The 27,894-nt window shown below is 37.7% G+C and overlaps 4 protein-coding genes, 1 long non-coding RNA gene, 4 other non-coding genes and 1 pseudogene across 12 annotated transcripts; 6 read left to right on the top strand and 4 right to left on the bottom strand.

Moving 5' to 3' along the window:
* Window positions 1-176: 176 nt before the first annotated feature.
* On the bottom strand, window positions 177-4,000 carry LOC121974538 (GATA transcription factor 24-like). 3 transcript variants are annotated; one of them, XR_006110016.1, is made up of 8 exons: window positions 3,876-4,000; window positions 3,337-3,656; window positions 3,159-3,208; window positions 2,968-3,060; window positions 1,996-2,124; window positions 1,700-1,805; window positions 599-714; window positions 177-509 (listed from the first exon to the last, which is right to left on the bottom strand). XR_006110016.1 is itself a non-coding variant. In XM_042525650.1 (7 exons), exons 2-7 carry the CDS (start codon window positions 3,580-3,582, stop codon window positions 661-663), a joined length of 678 nt encoding a protein of 225 aa, XP_042381584.1. In that variant the 5' UTR covers window positions 3,583-3,656; window positions 3,876-4,000; the 3' UTR covers window positions 177-660. The 3 variants fall into 3 exon arrangements, 1 of the variants encoding a protein (XP_042381584.1); XR_006110017.1 differs by lacking the exon at window positions 3,876-4,000 and having other exon boundaries at window positions 2,968-3,080; window positions 3,337-3,736; XM_042525650.1 differs by having other exon boundaries at window positions 177-714.
* Window positions 3,979-10,670, bottom strand: LOC121974537 (uncharacterized membrane protein At1g16860-like). 2 transcript variants are annotated; one of them, XM_042525648.1, is made up of 5 exons: window positions 10,493-10,670; window positions 5,867-6,894; window positions 5,016-5,171; window positions 4,530-4,738; window positions 3,979-4,406 (listed from the first exon to the last, which is right to left on the bottom strand). In XM_042525648.1, the coding sequence occupies exons 2-5, from the start codon at window positions 6,767-6,769 to the stop codon at window positions 4,214-4,216; spliced, it is 1,461 nt and encodes a 486-aa protein (XP_042381582.1). In that variant the 5' UTR covers window positions 6,770-6,894; window positions 10,493-10,670; the 3' UTR covers window positions 3,979-4,213. The 2 variants fall into 2 exon arrangements, with proteins under 2 accessions (XP_042381582.1, XP_042381583.1); XM_042525649.1 differs by lacking the exon at window positions 10,493-10,670 and adding an exon at window positions 7,766-7,874.
* A 3,786-nt stretch (window positions 10,671-14,456) lies between these two features.
* Window positions 14,457-15,909, bottom strand: LOC121974534 (auxin-responsive protein SAUR67-like). The gene has a single exon (XM_042525646.1). The coding sequence runs from the start codon at window positions 15,181-15,183 to the stop codon at window positions 14,635-14,637; it is 549 nt and encodes a 182-aa protein (XP_042381580.1). The 5' UTR covers window positions 15,184-15,909; the 3' UTR covers window positions 14,457-14,634.
* Window positions 15,910-16,547: 638 nt separating this feature from the next.
* LOC121974536 lies at window positions 16,548-17,112 on the top strand. Its single transcript, XR_006110015.1, has 2 exons — window positions 16,548-16,864; window positions 16,959-17,112. It is a non-coding gene; the product is annotated as an uncharacterized LOC121974536 (long non-coding RNA).
* An 805-nt stretch (window positions 17,113-17,917) lies between these two features.
* On the bottom strand, window positions 17,918-20,907 carry LOC121977268 (U-box domain-containing protein 52-like). The gene is made up of 9 exons (XM_042529854.1): window positions 20,763-20,907; window positions 20,602-20,669; window positions 20,403-20,524; window positions 20,119-20,327; window positions 19,971-20,028; window positions 19,647-19,893; window positions 19,375-19,554; window positions 19,044-19,343; window positions 17,918-18,964 (listed from the first exon to the last, which is right to left on the bottom strand). Exons 1-9 carry the CDS (start codon window positions 20,905-20,907, stop codon window positions 18,263-18,265), a joined length of 2,031 nt encoding a protein of 676 aa, XP_042385788.1. The 3' UTR covers window positions 17,918-18,262.
* Window positions 20,299-23,555, top strand: LOC121974535 (annotated as a pseudogene).
* On the top strand, window positions 22,250-22,410 carry LOC121979005. The gene has a single exon (XR_006111305.1). It is a non-coding gene; the product is annotated as a small nucleolar RNA snoR143 (small nucleolar RNA).
* On the top strand, window positions 22,544-22,700 carry LOC121979003. The gene has a single exon (XR_006111303.1). It is a non-coding gene; the product is annotated as a small nucleolar RNA snoR143 (small nucleolar RNA).
* LOC121979004 lies at window positions 22,835-22,997 on the top strand. The gene has a single exon (XR_006111304.1). It is a non-coding gene; the product is annotated as a small nucleolar RNA snoR143 (small nucleolar RNA).
* On the top strand, window positions 23,151-23,319 carry LOC121979007. The gene has a single exon (XR_006111306.1). It is a non-coding gene; the product is annotated as a small nucleolar RNA snoR143 (small nucleolar RNA).
* Window positions 23,556-27,894: the final 4,339 nt, after the last annotated feature.

Here is a 27,894-nt window from a genome sequence, read left to right as displayed (position 1 = left end):
ATAATTATTAATGTAAGTTGTATGTATATTTGCAGCCCTATGCAAACAAATGAGCGATAGAGACTGGTGAAAGATGATTACGATTACGACTCTTTTGGTTGATCCAAAAAAGCTTGTTCTCAAGGAATATACATTTTTCTTTTAGAAGAAAAAGTTGAACAATCACATTGGATATTACACAGACAAACACTCTACGGATGTGGATAACATGAAGAATCCCTCTCATGCATTTTTTTTGTTCTTCCCGATTGGTTAAATCCTAAGGAGACTTTAGTCTTCAGTTAGTTGCCAACCCTAAACATTGTGGACATGAAGTATCTTACAAGTGACTTGACTACCTGATGATACATCACAAACATGTAAAATCATATCACAGATATCGAGTGAAAAAAACTGAGCAGCGAGACTGATTCAAAAAAGAAGAAGAAGAAGAACACATAGAATTTCTTGGTCGAAGTTCTGTCGCCGGTATTGAGGATCTAGGCAACCCCAACTTCTGCAGAGTTGCTCTGGAGACAGGTTATAAAGATATAAACTGATAGAAAAAGGGGGGGAAAATTGTTAGGAACAAAGATTAGTGAGGCCAGGTGTGCAAAACCTTGTTTAAATATTAAGGACGATTAGATGGTCATTCTTGCTTGCCCTTTCTTTTGCTTTGGCTTAAGCATTTGGCATGGTTGGAGATAGAAAATTTGAAGGATTCCTGATTATACCCTGCAAATGACAGTAGCATATATCAGGGAATCGAAACATATGGTGCAAACATAATAGCTGAAGAGCACGAGCATGTGATGGTGGCGAACAACTGTGAATGTATGGGTCTTTCCTTAGCTGAAGAGCATGAGCAAGTGAATTGAATGATAGTACAAATCAGAAGTGATCTAGGTCTTTTCCTTAGCTACTAGAGTTATACAAGAATCATGAAGGTGGTGTTTTAGGTAACTCAATTGGACAACTATAGGGCGGAAATACATGTTCCATTCGATCTGTCCATTTGCAGCTCCTCATTTGGCTCAAAATTTTCTAACCGCTTCCTTTTATTCTGGCACTACGCTCTCAGTTCCAGGCATCATTGTGGATCGCTATCTTTAAAACACCTATTCTCTCCCTCGCCTGAGGTGACGGTTAGTATGGTTCTTCCTCAGTAAACTACTGATGTAATAATATCTTTCAACCTTAGAAAAGATGACAAGCAACATCTTAATCAGTTAAGATAGTCAAAGAATTTAAATGTTAATTCAAAGGCACCATAGTTTCCAATCTTTACTGAAGTGGCAAAGTCACTGAGTTTAATTATCAATTTGCTTATGAGAATTATCTTGTGAATGAGATGTTAAGGGAACCTACACGTCATCAGCAATTCAAATGATTGCCTAGGTTCAATAAACTTCTTAAGGATTTTGTGTTGAGCTATATTATGCAAGCTAGGACCATATGAGCACTGAAGAAAAAGTTGCAGCACTTATACTCATCTCTTGAGGTTGGATGCAACTATGATCCCAACTATAGAGGTCCATTCACAATAATTCAAAGTTGTGCTTTAAATTTTTTGTCATATTTACAGGCAGTGAAGGTAGAATTTGCAAAGCTGAACTGATTTTAGAGACATCTGAAAGTGTTCAAAAATACCTAGTAGCAAAATAAAAGATCTGTTGCAATGGAAAATGAAAATGATTGAAGGAAAACATGTCCTAAGCACCTTATTTACCCATGCAAGTCCGCACGCATTGCACAATGTTCTAGGTCCATTAGGTCCACGACGCATCACTGGTGTCGATGTCGCACTGATTCCACAGTTAAGACATCTGACAAAATATGAAAAGAGATATCTATTTTCTCAATCAAATTGTGTGAGATTATATCACAATATGGTTGATTTTAAATAATTTGTCACGTGAATTATATCATGTGATAATACCATGGTTACGATCTCCAGGTACAAGTACAAAGAACCATGTTTATCATACTACGATGATACTAATTTCAAAAGCTTACTTATATACTTCTGGTTCCTGGTTGGTCCTTGAACTATCATTTTCAGTAGCATGAGAAGTGGTGGCACCAGAATTGGGATCTTCATGTTGTGTCTTAGATGATGTGAACCGACCCTTATTCCGTTGCATCCTGTATCAAGATGATCGAACTTCCAGGCATAAAAGGAAAAAATAAAAACCAATAATAAAATGCAACAAGACAAATGTTTATGTTCATCTATCCAGAATGTGCAAATGACCAATACAATCGTTCAAATAGAAAATAAAGGTTCTAGATGAATTGATATTCTGGACTATCTAGGAGTTAAAAGTACAGATAAATTACTTCTGAATTCCATTGGGTTTTTTTTTTTTCCAACTTCCAGATGAAAGAATTGCAGAAGACAATCATGATTGGTATTTCCAAGTTTAACTAAAATAGTTATGAAGATGGGCATTATGTCAAGGAGGGTCATCTAGCAAAGGAGATGAACCTCCAACCACTAGTAGTTATGGGGTTCAGCAAGTGGATCCTGGATATAACCTTCAATCTTCACTGCAATAAACCAGTAAAGTTTTGGCAGTTTTGGCAGGCATTATTGTCACTTTCTACTGATTGCTTGTCCTTTTCTTTCTCGCATTGAAACTGCTTAATTTCGAACATAACTACTAGTGGCTAAATACAAATTTGCTAGTTTCGAACATGAGTATTCACATCTTGGGTTAAAGCAATTATGTTCTTAAAAATCAAAGATCAGTAAAAGGACAACAACTTGTCTTAACTAAATTATATGTCATTGTTTGAGGTATTTCCTGAAATATCAAGCAGAATGACAATTCCCACATAGAAAAGGATTTGTGAGTGGTTTTAAAAGTGACATTCTTACATTAACAAAAACCTAGCATCAAGATCTGGAAAGCTATCTAGAACTTTTCTTGAAACCACAAAATTAAACCATTGGATTGAATGGAGAAACTAAAACACACTTCCTACCTAAGGGCGTCCTCTTTGCGAACTTCGCCACGTATATTATTTTTAAAATTCCTTGATTTTTTCTTCTCTCTGAAGCTCGTCAACGAACCAATTCTGTGAGGAACACCCATTCCCTATCAAGAATTACAAGAATACAGGAGGCATAGAAGGTGACACATAAATTTTCCTCACATTTTGGATACACAAGATACCTTGTTCTGCACATTTCCTGCCTCCCAAGCAAAACCATCACAGCTTCAACCTGTAAAGAAGTTGAACCAGCAAGGATCAACCACGATCACCCTATCTTTGAGACTGCAATCACTCTGAATAATCTTGGAAGTGAGAAGAAGAAGAAGAAGAAGAAGAAGGAGGAGGAGGAAACGCCACCTTTTCAGGAGAAACGTTGTCGACCACGTAGACGTTGCCTTGGAACGATAAGACGAGCTGACTACCTGCATCCGCGCCGGGCATGGTCCCCCCGTTAGCGTCCCCTTGATTGCTCGGTTCGGAAGGCCCCTCCATCTCTACCTTCTCATTCTCCCCGGGCGCATACCGGCCGTCCTCCATCTCGTGGCCGCCAGCGTCCGCTGCAGCAAACAACTCCCCAGCGGGAGGATTAGGGTTCTCGCTCATCTCCGGATCTTCCTCCTAGCCCGGATTCTCGCCGGCCGATACTCTGGAGAAAATGGGACTCCGATCTAAAACGGCTACAAGAAAATGATGAATCCAGGATTTAGTCGAACAACGAGGCTATCGCCGAAACAAGAATCAACGAGACGGAGAAATCCCGGCTGTATCGAAGATCTAAAAAACTCCTTTAAAAAGACAAATTCAAAACCGTTATCTTATTTTCGCGCTCAAATTACGAAGGCAAACAAACAACGAAAATTGAAACCAATGCACTAAATATTCAAGTTTCGACTGACCTGTCACACAGTAGATTATCACACGAGAACAGGCATCGAATCGGGATTTCTTGAGGCGAGCGAGTTACCACATGATCAACACCCAAAGATAACACAAGAATACTCATCACAATCTCCTTCTACGCACCATTAAAGATCCCAAATTTAGTAGCAAGCCACCTTGTTACAAAAAAAATATTCAAGCTTTACAAACAAGACGGGAAAAACATAGAGCTATACAATCGAATTCCCCAAGAGCAAACTCTTCGAATCCATCATGAAACGCCAACAGCCAGCAAACTATGGAGTTGACATATATAATTAGATGTCAATTCGATCTAACAAACTCGATCGATGTCCTAGACGGGAATGATATCGGTCTTCGAAGTGTCCTCGCATCTCAACACGATCCCTTCGAGGCTCGTGGGGAGTATACATCGAGCCCACTGGCATCCAGTAGAGAAGGGCTCCGACGATGGAACTATCATCAGCACATTTTCATTCCTTTGGACGATCCCCATCACACTGACAGTGCTTCCCTCTTTGATGTAGCTGCAGGAAAAGATGATACGATGGGAAAATAAGTGGAATGCCAAGAACACTATTTCAGAGGAACAACTTTGATTGTTGTATCAAGAAAAAAGTGAGCTTTGCTTGATTCATCTTCCAACTTACCCTTCCTTCAGTCGCATCACCCGATCATCCGCAGAGAGGTTTCTTTCCCGCAGCCATCTGAGAAATTCCGGAGACAGGTCGTTGTTTGCATTGATGTCCACGACCACAGATTCGTCGACATATGGTGTTACTCTAGCACCATTTCCAGTTTTTACCAGAGCTCTAAGTCCAGATTGGAAATCTGATATATAAAAGTCAACCACGTGCCTCTGCCATTTTTTTTACTTCTCAGATATCACAAGAAATTAAAGCATATGCAAGCACGACTGTTGTAAAAGAAATGGCAAAATGATAGAATAGACAATTGATTTATTTATTTTTGTTTGTTTTCACCAATTGATCTTTGAATCATTATGTCAACTGTCATAATTCATCTATTTCAAAAATACTTGAAAGACAAACTTGAGTAGCTCCACATTTTACAATGATTAATCTATTTGATCGATTCAACTGATCATATTCCATTTATCATGCAGAATGACTTACCTCCAATGATCTCAGTCCCCAAGTAAAACGGCGATGCTGGGTGTTGGCGGCCGTTGAATCCCATCCTCTGTATTCATATAAGCTTGTAGATGTGTACACACATCTCGGAACCTTGTGGAAAGATGACTCAAGAGGGACATTTCCACATGTAACAACCTATTGGAAAGTTAAACTTCACCACTTTTGAGCAAAAAGAGAAACACTTGATAATCATAATAGCACTATAAATTTTTTTAAGAAACATTTTAGCAAAGAACCAACTAAGGTAACTTGTCCTCAAAATTGATTTGCTGAAGGACAAACTATTGAATTTGGAGAAAAGGTCATGCATAAGTTCTCTTCAGCTTCCCTTTAAAACCTTAAATCAATATGAAACAAGAACTCATCAAATTTCCCACATTTGAAGCTATTAAATTTAGTAAGAAACATCTTTGAGGAGAACACACTTAGCTATATTTTGTCTTGAACACTGATTGAGGCAATTAAATTTACCCAAAAATCAAAAGATAACAATTTCAAAAAAAAAAAATCATGAATAAGGTCCTTTGCATCTTTATTAGAACATCTTAACATAAAATATATTATGAAATAAGAAATTAGCAATCACCAGTTCTTCATACGACAAGAATTCACATACAAAAGCTGAAATTCAAAGTTTGTTAAAATGGTTAGTCAAAGAATATGGAGTGAAACCCAGTAAAACACATGCAAAAAAAGGATGTGAAATAGCTTGTGGATAGTGAATTGCGAAGAAATACTTTGGAGAAAACAATTGATGGGCATTCTAGCTAACACAACAAAACCATTACCCTTTTTATATGTTAATATTGTTAGTTCCAATGGTTACATACCCCGGTGACCTTGACATACTGGCCATCTTTTGCATTTCTCAGCTCAGCATCAGGATAACGGGCAATGAATCCTGTGATTGCTCTCCTTCCAAAGCAAGTATTCCAAATGGCAAGTGCAGCAACAATTCCAAATATAACCAGAATGACTATGAGAAGAATGGCATTGTGAACAGCACCAAGGATGAAGCCGCCTGCAATAAACCCCATCACAAACAACAAACCCACACACCACAAGAATGCCTTAGGCAAACCATCACTGAAAGAATAGTCATCCTCCTCACTTAGTTTGGTGACTGCCTGATTATGAACAATAGAGGCATTGTGTAGCTTCATTGAACCAGCTGAATCCAGAGGACCAGATACTTTTCTTGGTGCACCAGATGAGTTAAGAGGTCCAGATGAAATTGGTCCAGACGTGATGAGCCCTGTAGTTGGAAGCACTGGTGCTATTGGACCCGAACTTTGACGAACCATTGGAGTGACTCCTCCAGATTGAGGACCAGATGATTTCTTCATTGAATCCCCATGTTTAAGTGGCCCAGAGTTAGATTTCTGCCTATTGGAGCTTCCAGTGATTAGTGAAGGACCAGAACCTGGAACTGCAGTTGATAGAGAACCGGAATAGCTAGACCGGCCAGAGTTATTAGATGTGATAGGTCCAGATTGAGAAGTAGCACCTCCAAATGATGTGTTCCTAGAAGAAGCATTAAGAGGTCCAGATTTTCTGGACTTCTCCACATGCAAATCAAACATCTTCCCTAGTTCTCCAGACTTCTTTATATCACCACCTGTATAAGGCATGGCTGTGGAGCTCATTGTTGGTGGTTTCTCTTTCGGTGGCTCAGGACGACCTGAAACATACAAGCCATTGCTAAGCTGATGCGATGGGAATCTGGAACCCATCAGGTTTGTCAAGCTTCTTCCACTAGTTGTTGAAGAACCGAAGCACAGAGAATGTGTATTATCTGTCTCTGCTATCAACAAGGCTAAGTCGCAAAAGCAGAGGACAATAGCTTTGACTATCAACCCTGTTAATAGAACAGTGAACCATGTTAGACATCACGAATGAAAGCCAAACCAATTGCTAGCTTACAGATGAAAAAAGATGATGGATATAACTTGCCACACCCAATTTTTAAATATTAAGAATAAAATAAAGTAGGCAATGCACTCCAAGTCAGAATAAATACTCAATGATAGACGCTACAGTACATGCCAAACCAATGGAAAAGCATGCATGCTAGCACAATAAAATTATATGGTCTCAATTTTAATTACTGCCTTACAGTTGGCCGCACTCACAATGGTCCAGCAACTTTTGTTGAAAATGTACATACTGAAGACGGAAAATATGAAGCTGTCTTGAAATTATGAAAACAGGATGTTTTATTTGACTCCAATTTAGCATATAAGACAAGATTTGTTATGTATAGATTTGTTACTGCAAACCTAACGGGCTCAAATATTTACTGAACCTTCTATGCATTCAATTTAGCTATGATCAATACAAGATCCAATTTAATTGATTAATACAAGATCTCCATAGTATACTATTCCAGGTTTATTCTTACAAAATCATCCCAAGCATCATAGAGCCTATCCTCAACGTTGTTGATCATTTAGAAAAGCAGAGAATCTAGTGATGCTTTCTAGCATGGTTCACAAACATAATTGCAATATCAGCCATCAATCATGGATTGGTAATTTAGTATAAAGAGCATCTCAACAATTCGCTATCCATAGTCTCTCCTTTTCGTAACACGTGTAACTATGGCAGGCATAAACAGAACTTGAGCCAGTAGCTTGCAGACATTTATAAAGATTGGAATTGAGTAGAGAAATGAATTTTGTTATGATCAAAATTTATCCAGAATGAAAATTTTAAAGTGCAACTCGCACCTAGGCCAGGTTGTACACAGGCCGAAACCTAGCCCTTGTATCTAATATCTGCACCTTGGCTAATCCATACATAATTGTTTCTGCAAAAACTTCTAAACATTAAATATGTCACAGATTGAACCTTGACGATTTTGGTTAGAACTTATAGCATCTAGAAACCTGATCATGTTTGGCTGTATGATCACATACAATTGATATAATTAGCTTTCATAATGGCGTCTAAAGATGAGTTCTAGGAGTCAAATTGTTCAGGAGAGGGTGTAGATCATGTCAAAGTGCACAATCCTTCAACACAGATATAATATGCACTGATATCAGGTTGGTCTAGCCTTGCCTTGCTAATGTGTGTCTGGCCCACTGAATGAAATCCCCCAATGCATGCTGCCTTTTTTGTCTCTCTTCTATGATTAATTTATAGTAAATACATCTAAGTTGCAGCCAAAGCTACACGTTCTGTGACTCATTTCATTATGATACCACCATCAACTGTACATGGTTATAATAACAAAGCCAAACAGTAAATATTCGCTAAACAAGTATTCTGTGGAAATACACATAAAGGTGCCACAATATTAGCAAAGCAGCGACCTGTGACACATGGTTTGTAGGTTCATATCCAAAGGCATTTTTTTAATGATAAGTACACAGGAGATAAATTACATTAATAGCATTCCTCTCCACATAACAGAGATGGAGAGAACCCAATAAGAGTGTGAATATAGTAGATATTATAATTGTTAACTAAGAAACAAATTACTAGTTAATGAGCTCATCTACTGTATAAACTTAAATGATAAGCCATGTTCTTCAATACCTTTTTACTTTTTACCTACCCATCCGTACCTGTGTTAGACACCTAACATTGATACTTCAAGTGGACACTTGAGCCCCCAAGATGTAGCACAGGCACATGGCATCTCTAGCATAATGGTTAGGGGTCGAGTCCCTGAAACTGACGACCTGGTATTCACCCCACCATACACCCAGCGCCTGTGTACTTGCATTTACCTTCATCTATACCCGTGGGGCCGGCTCTAGGGGAGGCCGTTAAGGTAGTGGTTCTACCTTTCAAGTGGACACTGGACGCTGTTGTTCATGTGTAAAACTTTTTGAAATAATTGTGTTTCAAACTCACACTCATGCCGAATACTCGTATCCCAAGTCCAAGTAGCATAGATCATGTTATAGAAACAGATTAACAATAATGCCTAATATCATATATATTAAGATGCAGGAATCTGGGGGTAGTAAATGTTATCCATATTATCTGCATGATTATCATTTAGCATTAACTCCCACTATATGAAGATTCAATCTATACATCAATCTCCTCGATTCAGGGCCATATGATGCATGTACAAGACAACCTCAAAGTATTCAAGGAGAGCATAGGATGTTATCTATTTGAAATAATGACACATGTAAAGAACCAGAAAATATTACCGGCAGAACAGAAATTATTTTCAATAGGCTGTTTATCACCATAATCTGTTATTCAATCAGAAAAAATGAACAAAAATAATCTAAATGGTTGTTTTTTATTAAAATATATCTATAACTAACCAAGGTAAAGTCATAACATCAGCTAATCTCATTCATCTTGTTTTTCTAAGTACAACATCCTATCAAACTCTTTCTTCATCTATTATCAACACTCTTATATAGTGGTCAACAAGAAAAGGAATAAACTAATCATGAAACAAACAACTGCTGCACATTCTAAGGAAATTAGTATAAGCCAAAAGGAAAAGACAAATTCAAAAGTAAAATATAAAACAACGGAATACAAGCATGATAGAGTGCCAAGGGTCCCCACAGATCTGTCCATATGGCTTGAAATAAAGAGAAATAACCACTTAAATTAGAGAGATCAAACAAATTTATGAAGATAAAAAAAAATAACTACACAATAATGTCACAGCATAGAGAGTAACAAACTACTTGAATCATCAACTTTTTACTGAAATAAGGAAAGCCCTGGTGACCAGAAAAGTAAAAGCAGAAAATACTGCAGCCAAGACTAGAATCTAACAAAATTAGTGTAATTATAAATTTGTCCATAAATAAGTCAATTGTTCAAATCAAGGATTACACATCAAGCTTTGTGATCAAGTCTATTAACGCAGCCACTGATAAAAAAGAAAGTTCATAGGGTATCCATTAGCAGACAACTCTATGGCAAAAGTTTGTTTTTGTTTGACGATAAAAAAACAGATAAAGATCTTTTAAGATACAAAAAAAAATGCTATAAACATGCAATTATTATCACAATAACTGGCAGTCATTTCATCAAAACAAGATATTTTTTCAAACTATTCCTGGTAAACCAGATCATCCAGAAGCAGTTCAATCGACAATGAGGGAAGACAGGCTATAAAATCCAAGTACAAAACAATAATTTCCACAACCACCCTGTGTAATTGTCCAACTTCACCTCCATAAAATTCCGTCCAGGTCAAGTGACTATATAACTAAAAAGCGCGCTTTCAGATCCACCTAAGAACAGTAGACAGTAAAATCCAAAACCCACAGAACCCTCTAAAATACGAACTTTTAAGCTCACATTCACTCAGATCTAGCATCCCCACGCGGGAGCATGCCCGCCTTCCCATCCTACTCGAAAGGAACAGCATTTGTGCTATTGCAAACCCCTGAGTTGAAATCCCTACAGCCCACGCAGAAAGATACAATTCGTACAGCGGATAAGGGGGAAAGATCTGTCCAAACCTCGGAGCGAAGAAGCAGGCGCGAGATCGAACCTGTCGGAGGTTGACGGCCGATCAAAGGAGACAGGAAACGAGCTTAACCTGCAAAGGATCGCACAGAAACGGGGACAGAGAAGCAGAGAGAGAGAGAGGCGAGAGCTTTGCGCTGAGTAGCCAAGAAAACAAGGAAACCTCCAATGGAAAACAGAGTAAAACAAAAGGACGGAACATAATTTATACCAATTAACTCCAAAAAAAAGTCGTTATTTTAAAAATACCTCCAAATTTTTAACGGGATTTTTTAAAAACATGCGCTTTAAAAATTCCACAGATTTTTAAAAAAATACTATTTATGTTGATATTAAAGTATGGGAAATAATAAGAATAACATGAATAATAATTCAAATACAAAGTGAAATTAGCAAACAAATATGAAAACTTATCTTCCAACCTCTTGTAAAATTACTATACTAACTCTCATCTACCAACTCTCCTTGGAAGGTATTGAAACACTCTCTTCAATTCATTTAAAAACTATTTATGATCAAGTATTGAAACTACTCAACCAATATTTTCTCTAAAAATTACTTCTTTTCAAGATACAAATACTTGCTTTTGGTTCACCTTGCTCACAATTGATAGAACCCTTCAAATATGCATCACTTGTTAGGGCATCTCTAATTATTATAATTTTATATGAATTTTTTTATAGTCTAGTATGTTATTTTAATACCATATCAAAAATATAAAAATCTATCGCTCTTTGCCGGACCAAAAAATCTCCCTACATTATCAAAATTTTTTACATCATTAATTATTAATTTTGAGGTGAAATAATATGTTTGAAATTTTACTAATGCTATTAAACTATAACCTTAAATCTTGTATCCATAATAGTTAGAGCTTTTTTTAAAAACAAAATTATTTCACAAACCTTTTTAAAAATCTCTCATTGAAGATGTCCTAAACCATTAGACAAAAGCAATCACCTGAAAGGGCACTGTTAAGTGGCAAGGCAAGCTTTACCCACCCTGCATCCACTACATGGTCATTGTCAGTGTGGTTTTCTTTGCACGAGGGAAACAAGCTTTTGGTTGAAGCATGATAAGGAGAGTGGTTGGTGATAGCTATTGGTTGGTCAAACCACTCCACTTAGATTTCATTTTTCCTTTGTTTTTTAGTTTTATTTTTTACTGCCTATGTGATTAGAACTTTCTTATATTAGATTTTTTTTTTAAAAAAAAAAAACTCACTTTGTTAGTTCATTAGGATTTGAGATCGAGCCCAACTACTAGAAGGTCATTTTCTAGTATGATTTAATCACATGTAACCAGAGCTGGAGGACCACTTGAATCAGCTTTAGTTGTATTCATGTGTTATTTTGTAACTAGTTCAACATTAGATGATCAGAGTAGAATGACAGGATTTTAGTCCTTGAGTCTGTAAAAGAGAAGTTAGCTTTTAACTTTTGCGTCTCTTCATCTGATTGTGAATAAAAATACTAGCTATTGTAATAGAGGAAGAAGATATTCATAATTTGGATTCTGTTTCTGTCTCTTATGAACTTTTGTTGGCTATGTTGTTTTGAATAATGAGTAGAGGTGTGCCGTGGCTGTTGTTTCCTTGGCTCTTTTCCTTTCTTTTCCTCCGTGTCGTGTTGGGATATGTAACACTTTACCAAAACCATCATGATGAAACAACAGGAAGGGAGAGGGTAATAGATATATTGAATTGGGGTAATAGATATATGGTATACAGATATTATTTATAAGGATTAATTTTCAACAATGACCTCTGGAATGAGTATAATCATTATTTTTTATCATATATATTATTTTTTATCCCCATGAGATATTTAATTAGGGAGAGGGTAGAACTTTACTACAATGGACCTTTTCTTATTATATATATTATTCTTGTATTCCCATGAGTTATTTAATTGGCTTTTTTTTCTCGATTTTATAAAAATTCGAATCTTTACAACTTTACCCTGGGTGCAATATCTTCTTGTAGTATATGATTCTTGATAGGTTATTTAAATTGTTCACAACTTCACATATTAATTTGAATGCAGAGGCCGATAACATCTAAAAATACATGAGCAAATAATAATAATAATAATAAAAGGGCGACCTCTTATTCTCCTATTCGTTTAAATAGAAAGCTTTATGTTTTTTTTTAAAAAAAAAATCAAAATAGGATATCATCATATTTTTTTTATCGATATCATACCTATTTTATTAATTTTAGATATTCTTTTATACAATATATCAATTTTTCTATAATTTATTCTATATTTATTTTTTTTCCCTTTTATTATTTAATATCTATTTTCATTATTCAATCTATTTTTCCCTCTTCTCAAATTAAATAATATTTTAATATTTAACAAATAAATTTTATTCCTTAAATTTTAAGAAATACTATTTATTAAATCTAAATTTAGAAAATAGATAGAAGGAGATATCCTCTTATCCGCTTTTTCAGACCAAAGGGAGAACCGCTTACATAGGGATGATAATGGGGCGGGGTGGGACGGGGGCGGGTTTACCATTCTCATCCCCGCCCCGTTCTTATTTTTTCGAGTTCGAAGATTCCCCGAACTCGAACCCATGGAAATCAAATTCTCATCCCCGTCCCCATCCCCACCTCATTCCCCAATTAAATTTATATTATTATTATTATTTAATAATTATTATTAATGATAATATTAATATCAATATTAATAATATTATTATTATTAATATTTTCAAAAATTTTAATATTAATATTAACACTATTATTAATACTTTTTAAAAAAATCATATTATTATTTATTAATATTAATAATAATAATATTCGGGGCGGGTTCGAGGATGAAGATAGTATTCCCATACCCACCCCAAACCCGCCCCATCCCTAAAAAATCAGAGATCCTTACCCCCATTTCAAATTTTCCCCGCGGAATACTAAATCCGTAAGGAAAATTATCATCTCTATACTTACATGTATTGATACCATGACCCCTACCTACTTTATATATGGGATCATGACTTCCTATCAATATACATATATAAGTGGATTCTTCTTATACATAAAAAGATTTAGGTTAAATGAATAGGATACTAATACATAGATTTTTTTTTTATATATAAAATTTATATGTTTAGGGAACTGATATGGATGCTTTTACCATCATTATAATTATAACTAATATAATAATATCATATTGATATTAATGAGTGATTTTGATTAAATTAATCAATATTTTTATAGTTGTATTAAAATAGTCCCCGGGATTATAATGTCACGAGAAGATATTCAGATTGTCACCAAGATATTCGTAGTTTGAACCTCAATTATGACGTATTTATAGAAATTTTTTCTCCAAATGGAAGGCGCAATTAATTGATGCTGGGCTTCTGAGTTAGCCGCCGTGTGCGCTTCCCTATTTATTCTGATGACCAGTAAAAAATTTTGTTAGGGTCAAATCGATCACCTAAGAATAATCAACGAAGTTAATTGGAATTATCTTTTTTTTTTTTATAATTGTATTAAAGTAATTTGATTAAATTTGGATAATTTTAATTAAATTTGAATCATTTTATCTGCATGTAATAATTTTAATTAAGTTAATAAAAAATTGAATTTATTTACTATAACATATTATATCAATTGTACGCAGTCACAATTATTACACATTCTATCTAATTATTACACATTCTACCGGTTACAATTATATCTATTATAATAATACTAACTAAAGTTAAGTTATTTTGAAGATGAAAAATATGATGGATCATTATTATTATTATTTATTTTAAAAAATAAGTGCCTTTTAACTTTTCCCCCAAGTATCAAAATTTAGTCTATTTACATAATCTGTACTAAAAGCACAAAGTGAAATTCTAATTTTTTGAACTTTTGTAGGTTGATATTAAAATTTAATAATTGTAAGGGTAAAATGAAATCTTCCCAAATACTTAACCAATTCCATTTCCGTAACGTACGAGTCGGGCAAAGAACATTATTCAATTAGAATTGTGGAAGAATAAACGTTAATTAATTGGGATATTTTAAGTAGGATTTGAGATTTGAGATTTGAGAATTACAAAATTTTAAAATCTTTTCATATGATTTCACCCAGTGATTTTAAAATCTTTTCATTGATTTGCACGCGTCGCCTCATCTGCACGCAGAATTCGGCCGACTCCCGCCGTGGCCGGAGCTCCCAGCCATGTCGTCCGCCTCGGCGGAGCAGTAGCACAGCGACCCCTCCTTCCTCTTCTCCACCACCTTGAGCACGCTCTCGAACGCCGCCACCTCGCAGGGGATCCGCAGCACCCCCTCCTGCCCGAACCCGAACTCCTCCTCCGCCTCCTGCAGCAGCGCCGCGAAGGCCCGGTGGCCCAGGTACTCCGTCGGGATCACGAACCGCCGCATCTCCTCCCCCACGCTCACCGCCAGGTACCCCTTCGGCACCGCCGCCTCCCCTGACGCCGCCGCCGCCGCCGGGTTCTCGGAGAAGGACAGCGTTCTCTTCAAGAACTTGTTGATGCCGCCGCCGCCGCTCCCGGCGGCGGCCCCGGCCTTGGGCGTCACCGCGAGCTTCTTCCACTTCCTGAGGACCTGCTGCAGCTTCACGATCTCCGCGATCTTGTTGCTGGCCTTCTTGGACGACTCCATGGCCGGCTCTGCAATTGGTTGGAGAAGCTGATCGAGCAGCTTGAGCATTTAAAGGGAGTTCGTTTCGGTTCGAGTCAAACAACCTTTTACCTTTTACCGTTTATTGAATCTCTCACTGCACAAAACTCGATCGATTCGCCTGCGCATTATACGTAACAGTTCATGATCTCCATGCACACATCGTACCGTACGTGATCCACGAGCTAGTCCTGATCACTCCCCTCGCATATGACCTTTCTTTAAGCATCAATCAGCACGCGACCACGTTGCCTGGATTATGATAACCCTACAGGACGTTGCTCTCTTCAGTAGTTTATTGGATTAGGGTTCTCGGAACAACGTGCATGGAAGGTGGGGAGATAGCAGAGTCCATGTGAAGCCCCCCGAATGCTCTTCTGCCCATGATCATTTTATCCAAGTTGAGCATCTCAAGATTCTAGTTTGTAGTTTTACTAGCTTCCAAGTTTTGAGAATCCAAAGCCCTCCGTCGTCAAGTTTCGATTTTTTGCCCTTGTTTAATCGAGATTGGTTCCTAGATGATTATAAAACAGAGTTAAATCTCTGACTGCTCGAATCTTGTAATTAAAACTGAACTTTGTTTACGTTCTTCAAAGCTGATTGATCATCAGTTAAAGTACTCCCTGATTGCTGCAGTTAACACTCATCAGTTACTTCAGTTGGGGACAATTTTTCCAACCCTATGACCGTCCTCTGGTCCCTCGGATTGACTCAATAATTAAAATAGAAGATCAAAAGAAATCAGATCTGATGCGGATAGTGTTGGCGGCAGAAAGGAAATTAGGAAAAAAAGAGAGGGGCACTTAGGTCTTTTGAGAAGCTAGGGCTTTGAATAGGGCGGTAGAGATGAGGGAGAAAAGGAGGAGGCCGCCGCCAGCAGAGAGGAAGGGAGGTCTTCTTCCTCCCCATCGGGTACTGTTCGCCGGGGCCATCGCCGGCCGCCACCGCCTAGCCTCTTCTCCTCCTCGCGTTGCCGGCTTTCAGCTTCCCTCGCCTGTAGAGATCTTCGGCCGCTGCTTCCCATCTCACGCACAACCTCCATGTGACGTCGCCTCCGCCGCCGGCGGGCCTCCTGTCGCCATCTCCACACGCTACAGCCACTTCCGGCGGACGCCGTAGTTAGCAGGCGTCGCCGACTTCGAGTCCAGCGGGCGAAGCCGCCTCAGGCAGACGCCAGGGCTTCCTTTAGAGGCTTTCAGCGCCTCCCGCCGGCCATGTGCCTCCTCCAGAGGCTGCCGTTACCGGCATCTCATGCTGTAGCCACCGCCGCAGCCGTCTTTGGCGGCCAACACCTCCGGTTTCCCGACCGTCGATTCCGACGGCGGTACAGCCGCTGTCCTTGCCGCGTGCGGCACAGATCTGATCCAGTGCAGTGTTTCTGGACATCGGTTGTGTTTCGTTATTCGGATTGTTATCATGTAGTCGGACCGTGCTCCGTCCTGCGGATCTATATCGCGTCCGGCTTCGAGCTACTGGAGCCAGCTACGCGTTTTGTGGACATTTATCTACTATTCGGGATCGCGACGACTCCGTCAGCTCACTGATCCATCCGAGGGCGCCCCCCTGGGCCAGGAGGCCGGGGCGACCCGGTCGCTGGATACAGGTACAGTTGACCGGAGGAGGACTTCTGACGATCTGGTCAACGCAGCGGACAGCTCATCGACCGGGTCATGGGGATGCGGTCAACCTTCCAGACACGTCACACCGGCAGGTTCGTTTTCTCAGCTTCCAGACAGGAACAAGATCTATTTTGCAATCTTCTTGGATCATTAGCCAATATTCAGTCTTCCACTACTGCCAAGCAGTTTCCATGTGAGGAAGTAGGAAAAGAAGCTAGCTAGTGCATGATGAAGCTCAAGTCCACCACATGACGAGGCCTAAAACTTTAGTTGGCAAATGATTGAAAATGTTGATGACATGTTTGAAGCCGGGTAATATAGCGATTATTTTACGAGCTGACGAATTGAGGAGAAGACAAGAAAAAAAATTTCCAAGAAATTTTTTATTAAAACTTGAGACCTTAATGTTTTAACATCCAAACATGACTCTTATATAGACCCTAACCTAAGATTCAAATAAGGAAAAAAATTATAATAATTATAATTAATAGATTTTAATTTCAATCTTGTAAAAAAAAAGAAATAGATTTTTATCCGAAAAGGAAAATAATTAGTTTAGTTATCTTAACTCAAATCAAGACACGGATCAAAAGAAATATCCAAAAAGAAAAAATATCAAAAATAGCAAAAATCCCTAAAAAAGGTTTAAACTTCAGAATTTGGGACTAAAAATTGACAGTTACAATTTCACCCATAACAAATGTAGGTTTTTGAATTCTTCACACGTGACGACAGACAAAACCTGATTCTCAGTCTCGAGTCAAAAGTTATATCTGTTTAAAGTTTGAAGACTCATATCGAACTTCAATACGGGTTGGGTCTGCATAGGGATGTAAACGATTTGAACCGAGCCAAACAGTATTAGGCTCGAGCTCGGCTCATTTAAGTTATATTCGGGCTCGAGCTCGACTCGAGCACGAATCGAACTTTTATTACAAGGTTCGAGCTCGGCTCGATTTGGAATTATCAAGCTCGCAAATAGTTCGAACTCGGACTCATTTTTGGGCTCATTTTGGAGCTCGTTTTTTTTTTTCGTTTTAAAACTTATTTTAAAGTTCGTTTTAGAACTCGTTTTTTTCTCATTTTAGAACTCGTTTTTTGACTCGATTTAAGGCTCATTTTTTGGCTCGTGAGCTTACAAACGAACATGTTCACGAGCTCACGAGCCGAATATCCTTAAGCTTGAGCTAAGCTCGATAAAACTGTCGAGCTCGAAATCGAACTCGGCTCGATAAGATAGACGAATGAACTATCGAACGAGCTTTCTATCGAACTGAGCTCCGAATAACTCGTTTACATCCCTAGGTCTGCATCACTCAGTTTGATTTAGAGGAACCCTAACTTTATAAGACAGAAGAAACAACTAACTAATGGTGAAGAAAGACAGAAAGAAGATGGGGACATGATCCATATAATTACAATGGTTGAAACTATTACTCAAGCATCTATATATTTTCATGTCTATATATATATAGAGAAATAATATTCATCTAAGGATGCAAGTTCTCCTCTCCGAGTTCTCTGAGTCTGTTGAGCTCTGGCAGTATGACCGTCGCAAGGTCCGGCCTGTCCTTCTTCCTCAGCTCAGCGCACTTTATCGCTATCTTGGCCAAGCTCAAAGCTTCCTCAACCGGCCAATCAGTCACTGATTGGTCTAACATTTCAGGGAACGTTCCCTTATCGATCGCATGGCCCACGAAGTGCGTCAGCCCCATGGGCGGCTTGGCAGTTATCAACTGCAGCAGCAGGATTCCGAGTGAGTAGACGTCAGATTTCGTACCGAGCATGCCGGTCTGCTGATACTCCGGGTCTATATAACAGAACGTGCCCGCCGTAGCCGTCATTCGGTATTGGGTCACGTTGTTTGCTACGGACGGAGGAACTAGCCGAGCAAGCCCCACATCACTGATCTTGCTCACGTAGTTCCTGTCGAGGAGGATGTTCGCAGGCTTAAGGTCTCTGTGAACCAGTGGCTCAGGCTTGGTTTGGTGCAGAAAGAGAAGACTAGTGCCGATCTCTGCAGCGATTCGAAACCTATGCTGCCATGGAATAGGCGGCGTGTTCCCTCGCTTGAACAGACGATCTTCCAAGCTCCCAAGCGCCATGTGTTCGTATACAAGGCAACCATATTCTGGACAAGCCCCAAGCAGTAGCACCATGTTTGGATGTCGAATACAACATAGGATTTCAACCTGCACGATGAAGGAAGTAGAAAGTTGCATTAGCCAGCTGCGATCCTACAACAATGAGACATTTATCACCGAACGGTACCTCTTGCTGAAACTGTGACCTTCCGTGTGTAGCATCTGGACGCAGTACCTTGATAGCAACAGGGGTATGATCCAGATAGCATTTGTAAACAGGACCATAGCCGCCTTCGCCGATTTTCCTATTCTCCGCGAAGTGTTCAGTGGCTTCTTCTATCTCCTCTATCGTGTACCTTCTGTACCTGAGATCTGTTTGTGATAAATCGTTAAAACCCTTCTTCTCCTCTGTCTCGTTGTCTGACTGGATCTCTGCACTGAACTTCTTTGCCGTCATTTTGGTTGTCTTGAGGGATGCTTCTTCCAATCTCTTTTCTTCACCTATCTTCCAACGTTGAAGTTCCATGGCCTAGAACAGTACCATGTTTGTAAACAAGATCGACTTTGGGGGGAAATCTGTATATGAAAAATACTACCTTCTGTTTGGCTGTAAGTGCCTCTTTGCAGGCTGTGCTGTACATGTCCATTGTTTGCTGGAGTTCTAACCTCAACCTTCGTATCTCTCCTTCGACATCATCCTATAAGTTGCAAACCATGCGTATGTTGTCTAACATCAGAACAAACCTCTCATTTCTTAATAACTAGAACTTGCAATTACTTCCTGTCTTACCATAGATTGAGATGATGAGCTTGCATGAGATAGGTAAGAGGATTCATTTCCTGCAGAGAATGCACCCGTAGACTTGCGCGATGATTCGAAACTGTATTCGTAACTATCCGACAAGTTAGAAGATCTTGGAGGGTATCCACTAGTGCTTGGCCTGTCATTGCTCACAAATGATATATCACTCTCTACAAATATCTCTCCATATGATCTTTGGGTTGAACCTTGTGTCCCTCCTCTATTGAAAGGCGACCTAAATGAGGAAGATGATTCACCTTTCAACAATGTCAGAAGAACATTGAAAAATTCTACATTATGAACATTTCTTACCCGATTAACTCATTCTCTTTTTGCATATTCCATGGGCTAACTGAGGCCGCACTTGTACCTAGGAAATATGCAATCTTCTTCAGTCATACAACTAGCTAAAATCTCGAGTTTTCCTTGCAAGGCCAGTAAATCAACAGAATCAATAAACCTTTCATGGCGTTCTTGATGCTCTGGCTTGGTGGATCATGCATTACTGTTGGTGGAGCCTCTATTTGAGCACGAAGAGGAGAGACAGCCGACTGATGTCGAGTGGCATTCCTCGTGGAGGAGATCTTCCCCTTCGAGATGACATAGATAGTGCAAAAATCAGGCACCCCTTTGTAGATGGTGGTGCTGAGGTCTATACTTTTGAATGATCTAAGGAATATAAGGCATAAGTATGCTATCACCATGAGTTGCAAACCTATTCAATCGTTTTAACTTGACAATTACCTGATGAATCCGCCTTTTGGTGATGCACCAATCACCAACTTCTCTACTGCTGCAACTGTGACAAACTCTATGATCGCTTTAGCAACATCGATGCCTTCAACTATGACATCCTTGCATCCCACCTGTTCAGAAAAGCTCGAGTTGGAACTATTAAGGCTTGTCTGATCACAAGAAACATCTAAACGAACTAATCACTCACATTCTTTCGCGTACAGAAACATCTAAAGGGATTGATGATGTCCCTTGTGATGCTAGCAACATAATTGGCTTCATCCTCGTAACCCCCTGCAGCATTGCATCCAGAGTAACTTTAACCACAATTTAAATTTGAAATTTTGAATGTTCTCCAGGATTACATACTCGAGCTCTTGTTGTTGACATGGAGGAGGGTGAGGGTTTGCCCTGCAGTGACAACGTTGTCCAGAGCCCATTTGAAGGCACTGTGGCTGCTCTTATCTCTGTCTACTGCCACTACGATCTTGGGGGATACTTGACCTTGACGCATAATGCTCCCGCTGCAATCTCTCGTGTATGAATTCTCTTGCCTCCTTCCTTTCTTTCTTCTTGTTCTCTTTGTTGCTTTTGGATCTTCAAAATCCTCTGGAGCAGTCTCCTTTTATCTCTGTTGGGAACAGAGTGTGTTCTGTTTTAGGCCGTTTGAATCGTTGGCCATGCAATTGTTAGGAAGGAGAAGGAGTGAAGACAACGAGATTGTGCACTAATAAAATATAATTGTTGGACAAATATAGTAGCTGCAAGCTAGGGACATGACAACTGTTTTTTTTCCTAAAAAAGGAAGAAAAGAATTACACAATTTACCTCTTGAAAATAATTGGAAGATCATTCAAGAGTTAACAATGAACCGTGTCGAATGCCGGTTCAGATCGAACCCTCGATGAACTAAATTAGGCCGGTCTAGAAGTACGAGCCATTGTTACTCGGGTCGGGCCCATGGTTTCATTAGCCCATCGGTCGTGGTCAGCCAGAACCCTAATTGGCCAACTGCGCTCGCCATCACTATAAATATCTGATCCCTCGCCACCGGACTCACTCCGACGCCATCTGTGCTTGACATGGTTCCTCTGCCAAGTAACAAATTCCGTCGAGTAGAGGAGTTGGCCTCTGCGTCCCGATCGCCGAACACGGCGACCCAGATGAGCAAAAAGAGAAAGGTAGGCTTTTGAGATTCTCGTTCCTTTTTTTCATTCTCGAAGATCTATTTGGATTTCCGTAAAAATTTCCTCTATGTGATATTCTCTTCTCTGTCACAGTTCGTCGCAGATGGGGCTTTCTTCGCTGGCTCGCGGAGGACGGGTACTCGGGCGTCGAAGTCCGTGTTACACGGATGCGGACGGAGATCATCATCCGAGCCACCAGGACGCAGAATAATGTACTTGGTACTAATATATTTTTTTTCGATTCTTGTAGAGTTTTGGATGTTGGTAGTTTAGGGTTTTTTTGAGTTGTGTTATAATTCTCGTCTTAATAAAGGTGAGAATGGGAGATGGATTAGGGAGCTGACTTCAGTCGTTCGGAAAAGGTTCAAGTTTCCAGAGAATGGCGTGGAGCTTTATGCTGAAAAAGTTAACAATAGATGACTTTGTGCTATTGCTCAGGCCGAGTTTCTCCGGTACAAGCTTCTGGGAAGCCTTGCAGTTAGGCGGTAAGCTTTACATTTCCCGAGTCATCATTTTACATTTACTTATTTATAACTAAAATTTTTAGTTAAATTGAAATGGAATAGAAATGTTGTTGTTTGCATTTTTGTGACTGTATAAATGCATGAGCATGGTTTTTTTTGTTGAATTTTCTTTTTTTCGCATGTTGAATTTGTTAAATAGCTCTAGTTGCACCTCTTTTTAGAAGTTCCTTTTGACTTTGTTTTTTGAACTGTAACTCATGGTGCACAAAGAAGATACTGTCTCAGCAATGGCCAGACAACCGTAGAGATGGATCCACAGATAATTAGTTTACAATATGACTCATCTACTAATTCTATCTGACATTCATGCTTCACAATATTTGACCTTGATTCTTCTATAGGGCTTTCCATTGTTTGATCAAACATATACTTAGGCCAACATGAAGCCGTTGTATATATATTTGTTTCCCGGTGGCTTTGTTGAGGTCGGTAGTTGCATCTGTAGATATAAAAAGTTCCGTGATCATTTTGTGGAACATTGATTTCCGGTGCACAAATAACAAGCTGTTTTACAGCAGCGGTCAGACAACCGTAGAGATGGATCCACAGATGATTAGTTTGCAATACTGCTCATCTACTATTTCTATCTCACATTTATGCTTAATGCGCGGGCCTGATTCATTTATAGTTTTGCTTATCATTCAATTAAACAGAAACAAAAAAATTAAGCTTTATTTTTTATCCTATTTCTCTGTGAAGATTTTACGTTGAACTTTTGTGGTAGTGGTAGTTGCACCTTTTAATAAAGAGGATTCTTCTAGTTATTTATGGATCTTTGACTGAAGGTGCACAAAGAAAAAGCTGTTCTGCAGCAGCGGCCAGACAACCGTAGAGATCGGTCCACTGATGATTAGTTTACAATACTTCTCATCTACTAAATCTATCTCATATTTATCTTTAAAGCAAGTGAGCTGATTTATTTCTAGTGATGCCCATGGTTTGATCAAACAGAAAATTGAGCTCAAGTATCAGAACAAAATCTGAAAGTGTTTATATATGTTTTCTTGTTTCTTGATTACGGCTCCATGTTAAATGCATGGACTCAGTTGCACCTATTGATAGACAAGGTTCCTCACTTCCTCCTACTGTTTATGGAACATTGCTTCTAGGTGCAGAAGAAAAAGCTGTCTACAGCAGTGTCTAGACAACCGTAGAGATTGATCCACAGATGATTAGTTTACAATTCAAGCCATCGACTAATTCTTTCTCATATTTATCATCCTCAAAGTGCATGAGCCTGATTTAATTGATTGTGATGCCCATCGTGTAATGTAAAAGAAAATTGAATGGAGACTAGCTAAGGTCTCTAGGATTTGGCTTCTCTTAAAGCCTAGGGTGTGTTGCAGACTTGCAGTGGAGTCAATTCTAAATGAGTAAATGTCATCTTGGCTTGGTTGTTTGCATAAATTCAAACTGAACATAACATCACAATTTAATATTTTTTGTGCCAACTACATGTGTTTTTAAATAGTTTCTTTGTATTTGTTTTTGTTTGGTCAACCCTAAATGGGGGAGTTTCTCTCTTCAGCAGGTGATTAATGTGTGTTTTTATAATTTCATTGAGCATTGTATGAGATGCACTCATTTTCGATCCCTGGTAAGAGAATTTGGGGTTCTCGTAGGTAATAGTGAGCGGTAAGCTCAGGTCTCAACGTACTAAATCAATGAAGTTTAAAGATGGCCATATCCTCCGGTGAGCCGGTTAAAGAATACATCGATTCTGCTGTCTGGCATGTGCTGCTTAGGCAGGTCAGGGCCAACTACGCCGGTGCCGGAAAACGTTACCATCCATCCTCCCAAAGAGGAAGATGAGATGATTAGGCGCTCTGGTGCCACCGGGAGGAATTTATTGGAGTTGTAGATACGGTTGTAAAATTTTTTTTGAAATGTTAATTTTCATCTGACTAAGTTGTCAAATTATTCTAAATAATACGTTTTTTTATTAGTTTGTCTCTTAATGTAGGCATGATTTATTATAATAAAAATTATTTAATTTTCTAAATTTATTGTTAGGTTTTCCATTTTTTTTAAAAAATAAATCTATTTGTTTCTATTCATTTTTAAACTAAGATTTGGTTGTTTGGTTGAGCGTAATATAATTGAGCTTGTAAAGTAATCAAATTTGTAATGTAATGTAATGTAATCTTGATTACATTATTACGTTTGGTAATGAAATGTATGTAATCTTTGATTACAAAAGTGATTATATTTTTTTGTTTGATGTTCATTATTTTTATAAAGAATATAATTTGTATTATTATAAAATAACAAAAATATCTTACAACTTCTACCTGCAAGCGTTATATCTCTGTCGGAGCTTATGGTGGCCACTGTCGTCGATCGTTGGGCGTCGTCGGCCATCGTCGGCCAGTCGTCGGCCGTCGGCCATCGGGGGGCGGTGGTGGGCGGTGGCAGTGGCGGTGGGCGAAGATGGGCGGAGGCAAACTAGGAGGAAATTTGACATTCAAATTTTTGTTAAAAGGTAACCTCGTAATATAATCGGATTATAATGTGTTTGTTTTGTAATTCAGATTACAAAACTTCATTATATTTTGTAATCCAGATTACATTACAAGTTAAAAATGAAACCAAACAAAATAATCAATTTTGTAATATAATCTAGATTATAAGATAGATTATACCCTACCAAATGCAGCCTAAATGTACGATAATTTTAAGATTTTATTCTTTCTATTCTTAACTCCTTTTTTGATTTTGATTGAAATTAAAAAATTACATTGATACTTCATTCAAAGTGGAATTAAAAAATAATAATACTTTTTAAAACAATAATAGTTTAAAATTAATAAATCATAGTAGTGGTGGGCAATAATGAAAAATTACTTTGTAATATCATTTGTTATTGTTTTTTTTTTTTGGCTTAGATTATTATTAGTATGATTAGTTTAAATTAAACTAACTAAGCCGAATTAATCGAAACTGAATTAATTATTATTTTTTTAAAAAAATAACCTATTATTTGAACTTATTTTAAATTATTACTTAATTAATTGATATTATATTTATAATAGGCAGTCAGGTTAATTTTTTTTTTCCTTTTTAGTTGTAACTTTGATTTATAAATAGAGAAACCTTTACTATTCCCATAATATATATATTTAATATATATATTTATGTGATAAAAGATCATATACATATTACTTTTTTAATTTTTCTTTTTATTCTGCCATAAATATACTGTATAAAAATTTATTTTTTTGAAATGAATTGATCGATCTTTTTTTTATATATGAAGAAAATTTCATTGATTCTTTTATTGTGAATTATACAATTTTGATTGATTTTTTTTTTTGTCATTTTTTTTCTACTAATACTAATGAGACCATTTGCTCTGATAAATTGTATAAAATTTAAATTTGATTCCTAAGTTAATGATCAAATTAAAATTTATTGCTAATTTAATGACTAATATATTATATTCGATTGCTAAAAATTAACGATAAAAAAAAGTTAAAGACGACAATTTCTATCCCTATTAGATCGTTAAATATATTTAGCTTCCGAATTTTTTATTGTAAAATTATCATTTTCTTGTAGTGTTAATGCATATATGTGTTCTTGACCGCCTTAATAAAAAAAATACTTAGTATCTTGATCGATAAACTCATTCCACATTGAATCCCTTCAAACAATGTTATTTAGCAAGGGCGTTTCAAGAATAGGGGGAGCAGTCGAGGTGCGGGAGCGGCCGGAGGTGTCATTATTTATATTTTAAATTATTACTAAACTAACTTTTATTATAATAACTTTTATTATAATTATAACTGTTGGATATTGGGTTCTTAATGGATCAATACAGTTTTGTGGAAAAATCGGAATGTCATCAATAGATAAAAGTCGTAATTGACTTCAAAATTGAAATCTACGTTTCGAGTAGATAAAGTTAGACTATTAATTTGCTCAAAACCGATTAAAGGTGAATGAGAAATTAATTGTTTAAAGTCGACCCAAATAAACATTAATTATTCATTAATTATATATATAAGGAAATACATGGAAAAATAGTCCTACATCGAAAATTTTCGATGTGCATTCTTTACTTATTAATGATGTTGTGTTAATGAAGTTAACTCAGAAAAAGAGCTCTCTTCTCAGGGGCGAGGAGGTGCTCGCACCTGTGAGCTCGCCACCCGTCACGTACGCAATGAGCGCTTTGTAGGCGCACTTTGCACTTGGCAAACGGATGACAACCGTTGATCAAAGAGGTGTGATGGATTGCTTGTGATGCGATCTAGAGCATTGGATTGCGAAGAGTCACGATTTGACCGCTTGGGATGAGATTTGATCTGAAGCGTCAGATCGAATGAATCAGTAGATCCAGATCGCAATCGAATAATCGAATTCATCTATTCTACTCTCTCTTGAGCATTCATCTCATTTTGTGCATTTAAGAGTCCAAGAAGCCTACGAGAAGGTTCGTTGGTATCGAAATTAGGAGTGCTACGATTCCAAGACGTTCGTCGTTATATCTTGGAAACGAATTACTGCTATCCGTTAGCTCCATAGCGAAAATATATTTAGTAACTGATAAACAATTAAATACTCATTGCAAAAATTGTCATTTTTTTAGAATCTTATATAAGTTGTATAATACAAAATAGAAATAACAATTGAATTTAATATTAAATATATTGATCGGGTTTATTGAATATATTTTGATTAGGGTTACTGATGAAGTATCAGGGCTGATTTTGATACAAACTCTTTTATTGTTTTTGATTTAGACATTAAGGACCAAGTTGATGGATCCGAGTTTAAGAGGGATCGGAATGAGTTGGTTTTGCGTCTATAAGAATTGTAGCCGTTGAGGACCCTATTCCAGTAATCCTGATGCCTTTCTTGATAACCTGAATAAAAAAAATTTAACGATCGATTTTAATTATAGAGACCAAATTAAAATTGATCACTAATTTTAGATGATTTGTCAAATTCAGCCCAAGAACAAAACTATAAAAGTTTAGGTTCAAAGTCAATAATATTATATTATTATGGAGATATTTAAAATCTCTTGATCGTAACAATTGGTATCAGAGCGAGGTCGTTTTTTATGAGATTAATCGTTGAAAGAAGCACGAGTAAGAGTCATGATCCAAAATCGAACCATGTGGGTGAAACTTTAAACAAAGTAGGAGAGACCCTGAGTAGGTCAAGAGAGACTCGATGCTCAAGGGAAGGTCCTGAGCAAGTTAAGAGTGACTCGATACTTGAGGGAGGATCCTCTATTCCTTTGTTTGAGGGAAAGATTGTTAGGATACATCCCCAGAAAGACTCAAGCTTCCATAACTTATGATGGTGCAACTTGGAAACAACTTCATTGGGTACAACAAATTAGAAACAACTCAATTGGATATATCCCCAGAAAAACTCAAGCTTCCATAGCTTGGAATGTGACAATTTGGGAACAAACCCATCGACACAGCTTGGGAGCAACCCTTCTATCCCTCAGTCCTACTGACTTACTAGTCTGGGTTCTGAGCTCTATATTAATTATTAGGACCGAAGGAATTATTCAAAAGGTCTCATATCACTTATGGAGATATTTTTTTTTTTATAAGTGCATGATCTTTCTCATATGTTTTCAATATGAAACTTTATTTTATAATTTTACAACTCTATAACATTTTTGATGTACATCACATTTCGCATTTAACGGGCCGCTACGATAGGATAAATACCTTTTGTAATTTATTTCTTTATAGAGAATATGAAGTCATCCTATAAAAGTCGTTAAAATGACGACTTTTTTTTTCAATATAATAGATAAATAAA

This window comes from Zingiber officinale, chromosome 4B (assembly GCF_018446385.1).
Source record: "Zingiber officinale cultivar Zhangliang chromosome 4B, Zo_v1.1, whole genome shotgun sequence".
NCBI lineage: Eukaryota > Viridiplantae > Streptophyta > Magnoliopsida > Zingiberales > Zingiberaceae > Zingiber > Zingiber officinale.
Note: the sequence above shows the minus strand (reverse complement) of the source record. Positions and strands in the feature narration are given on the sequence as shown.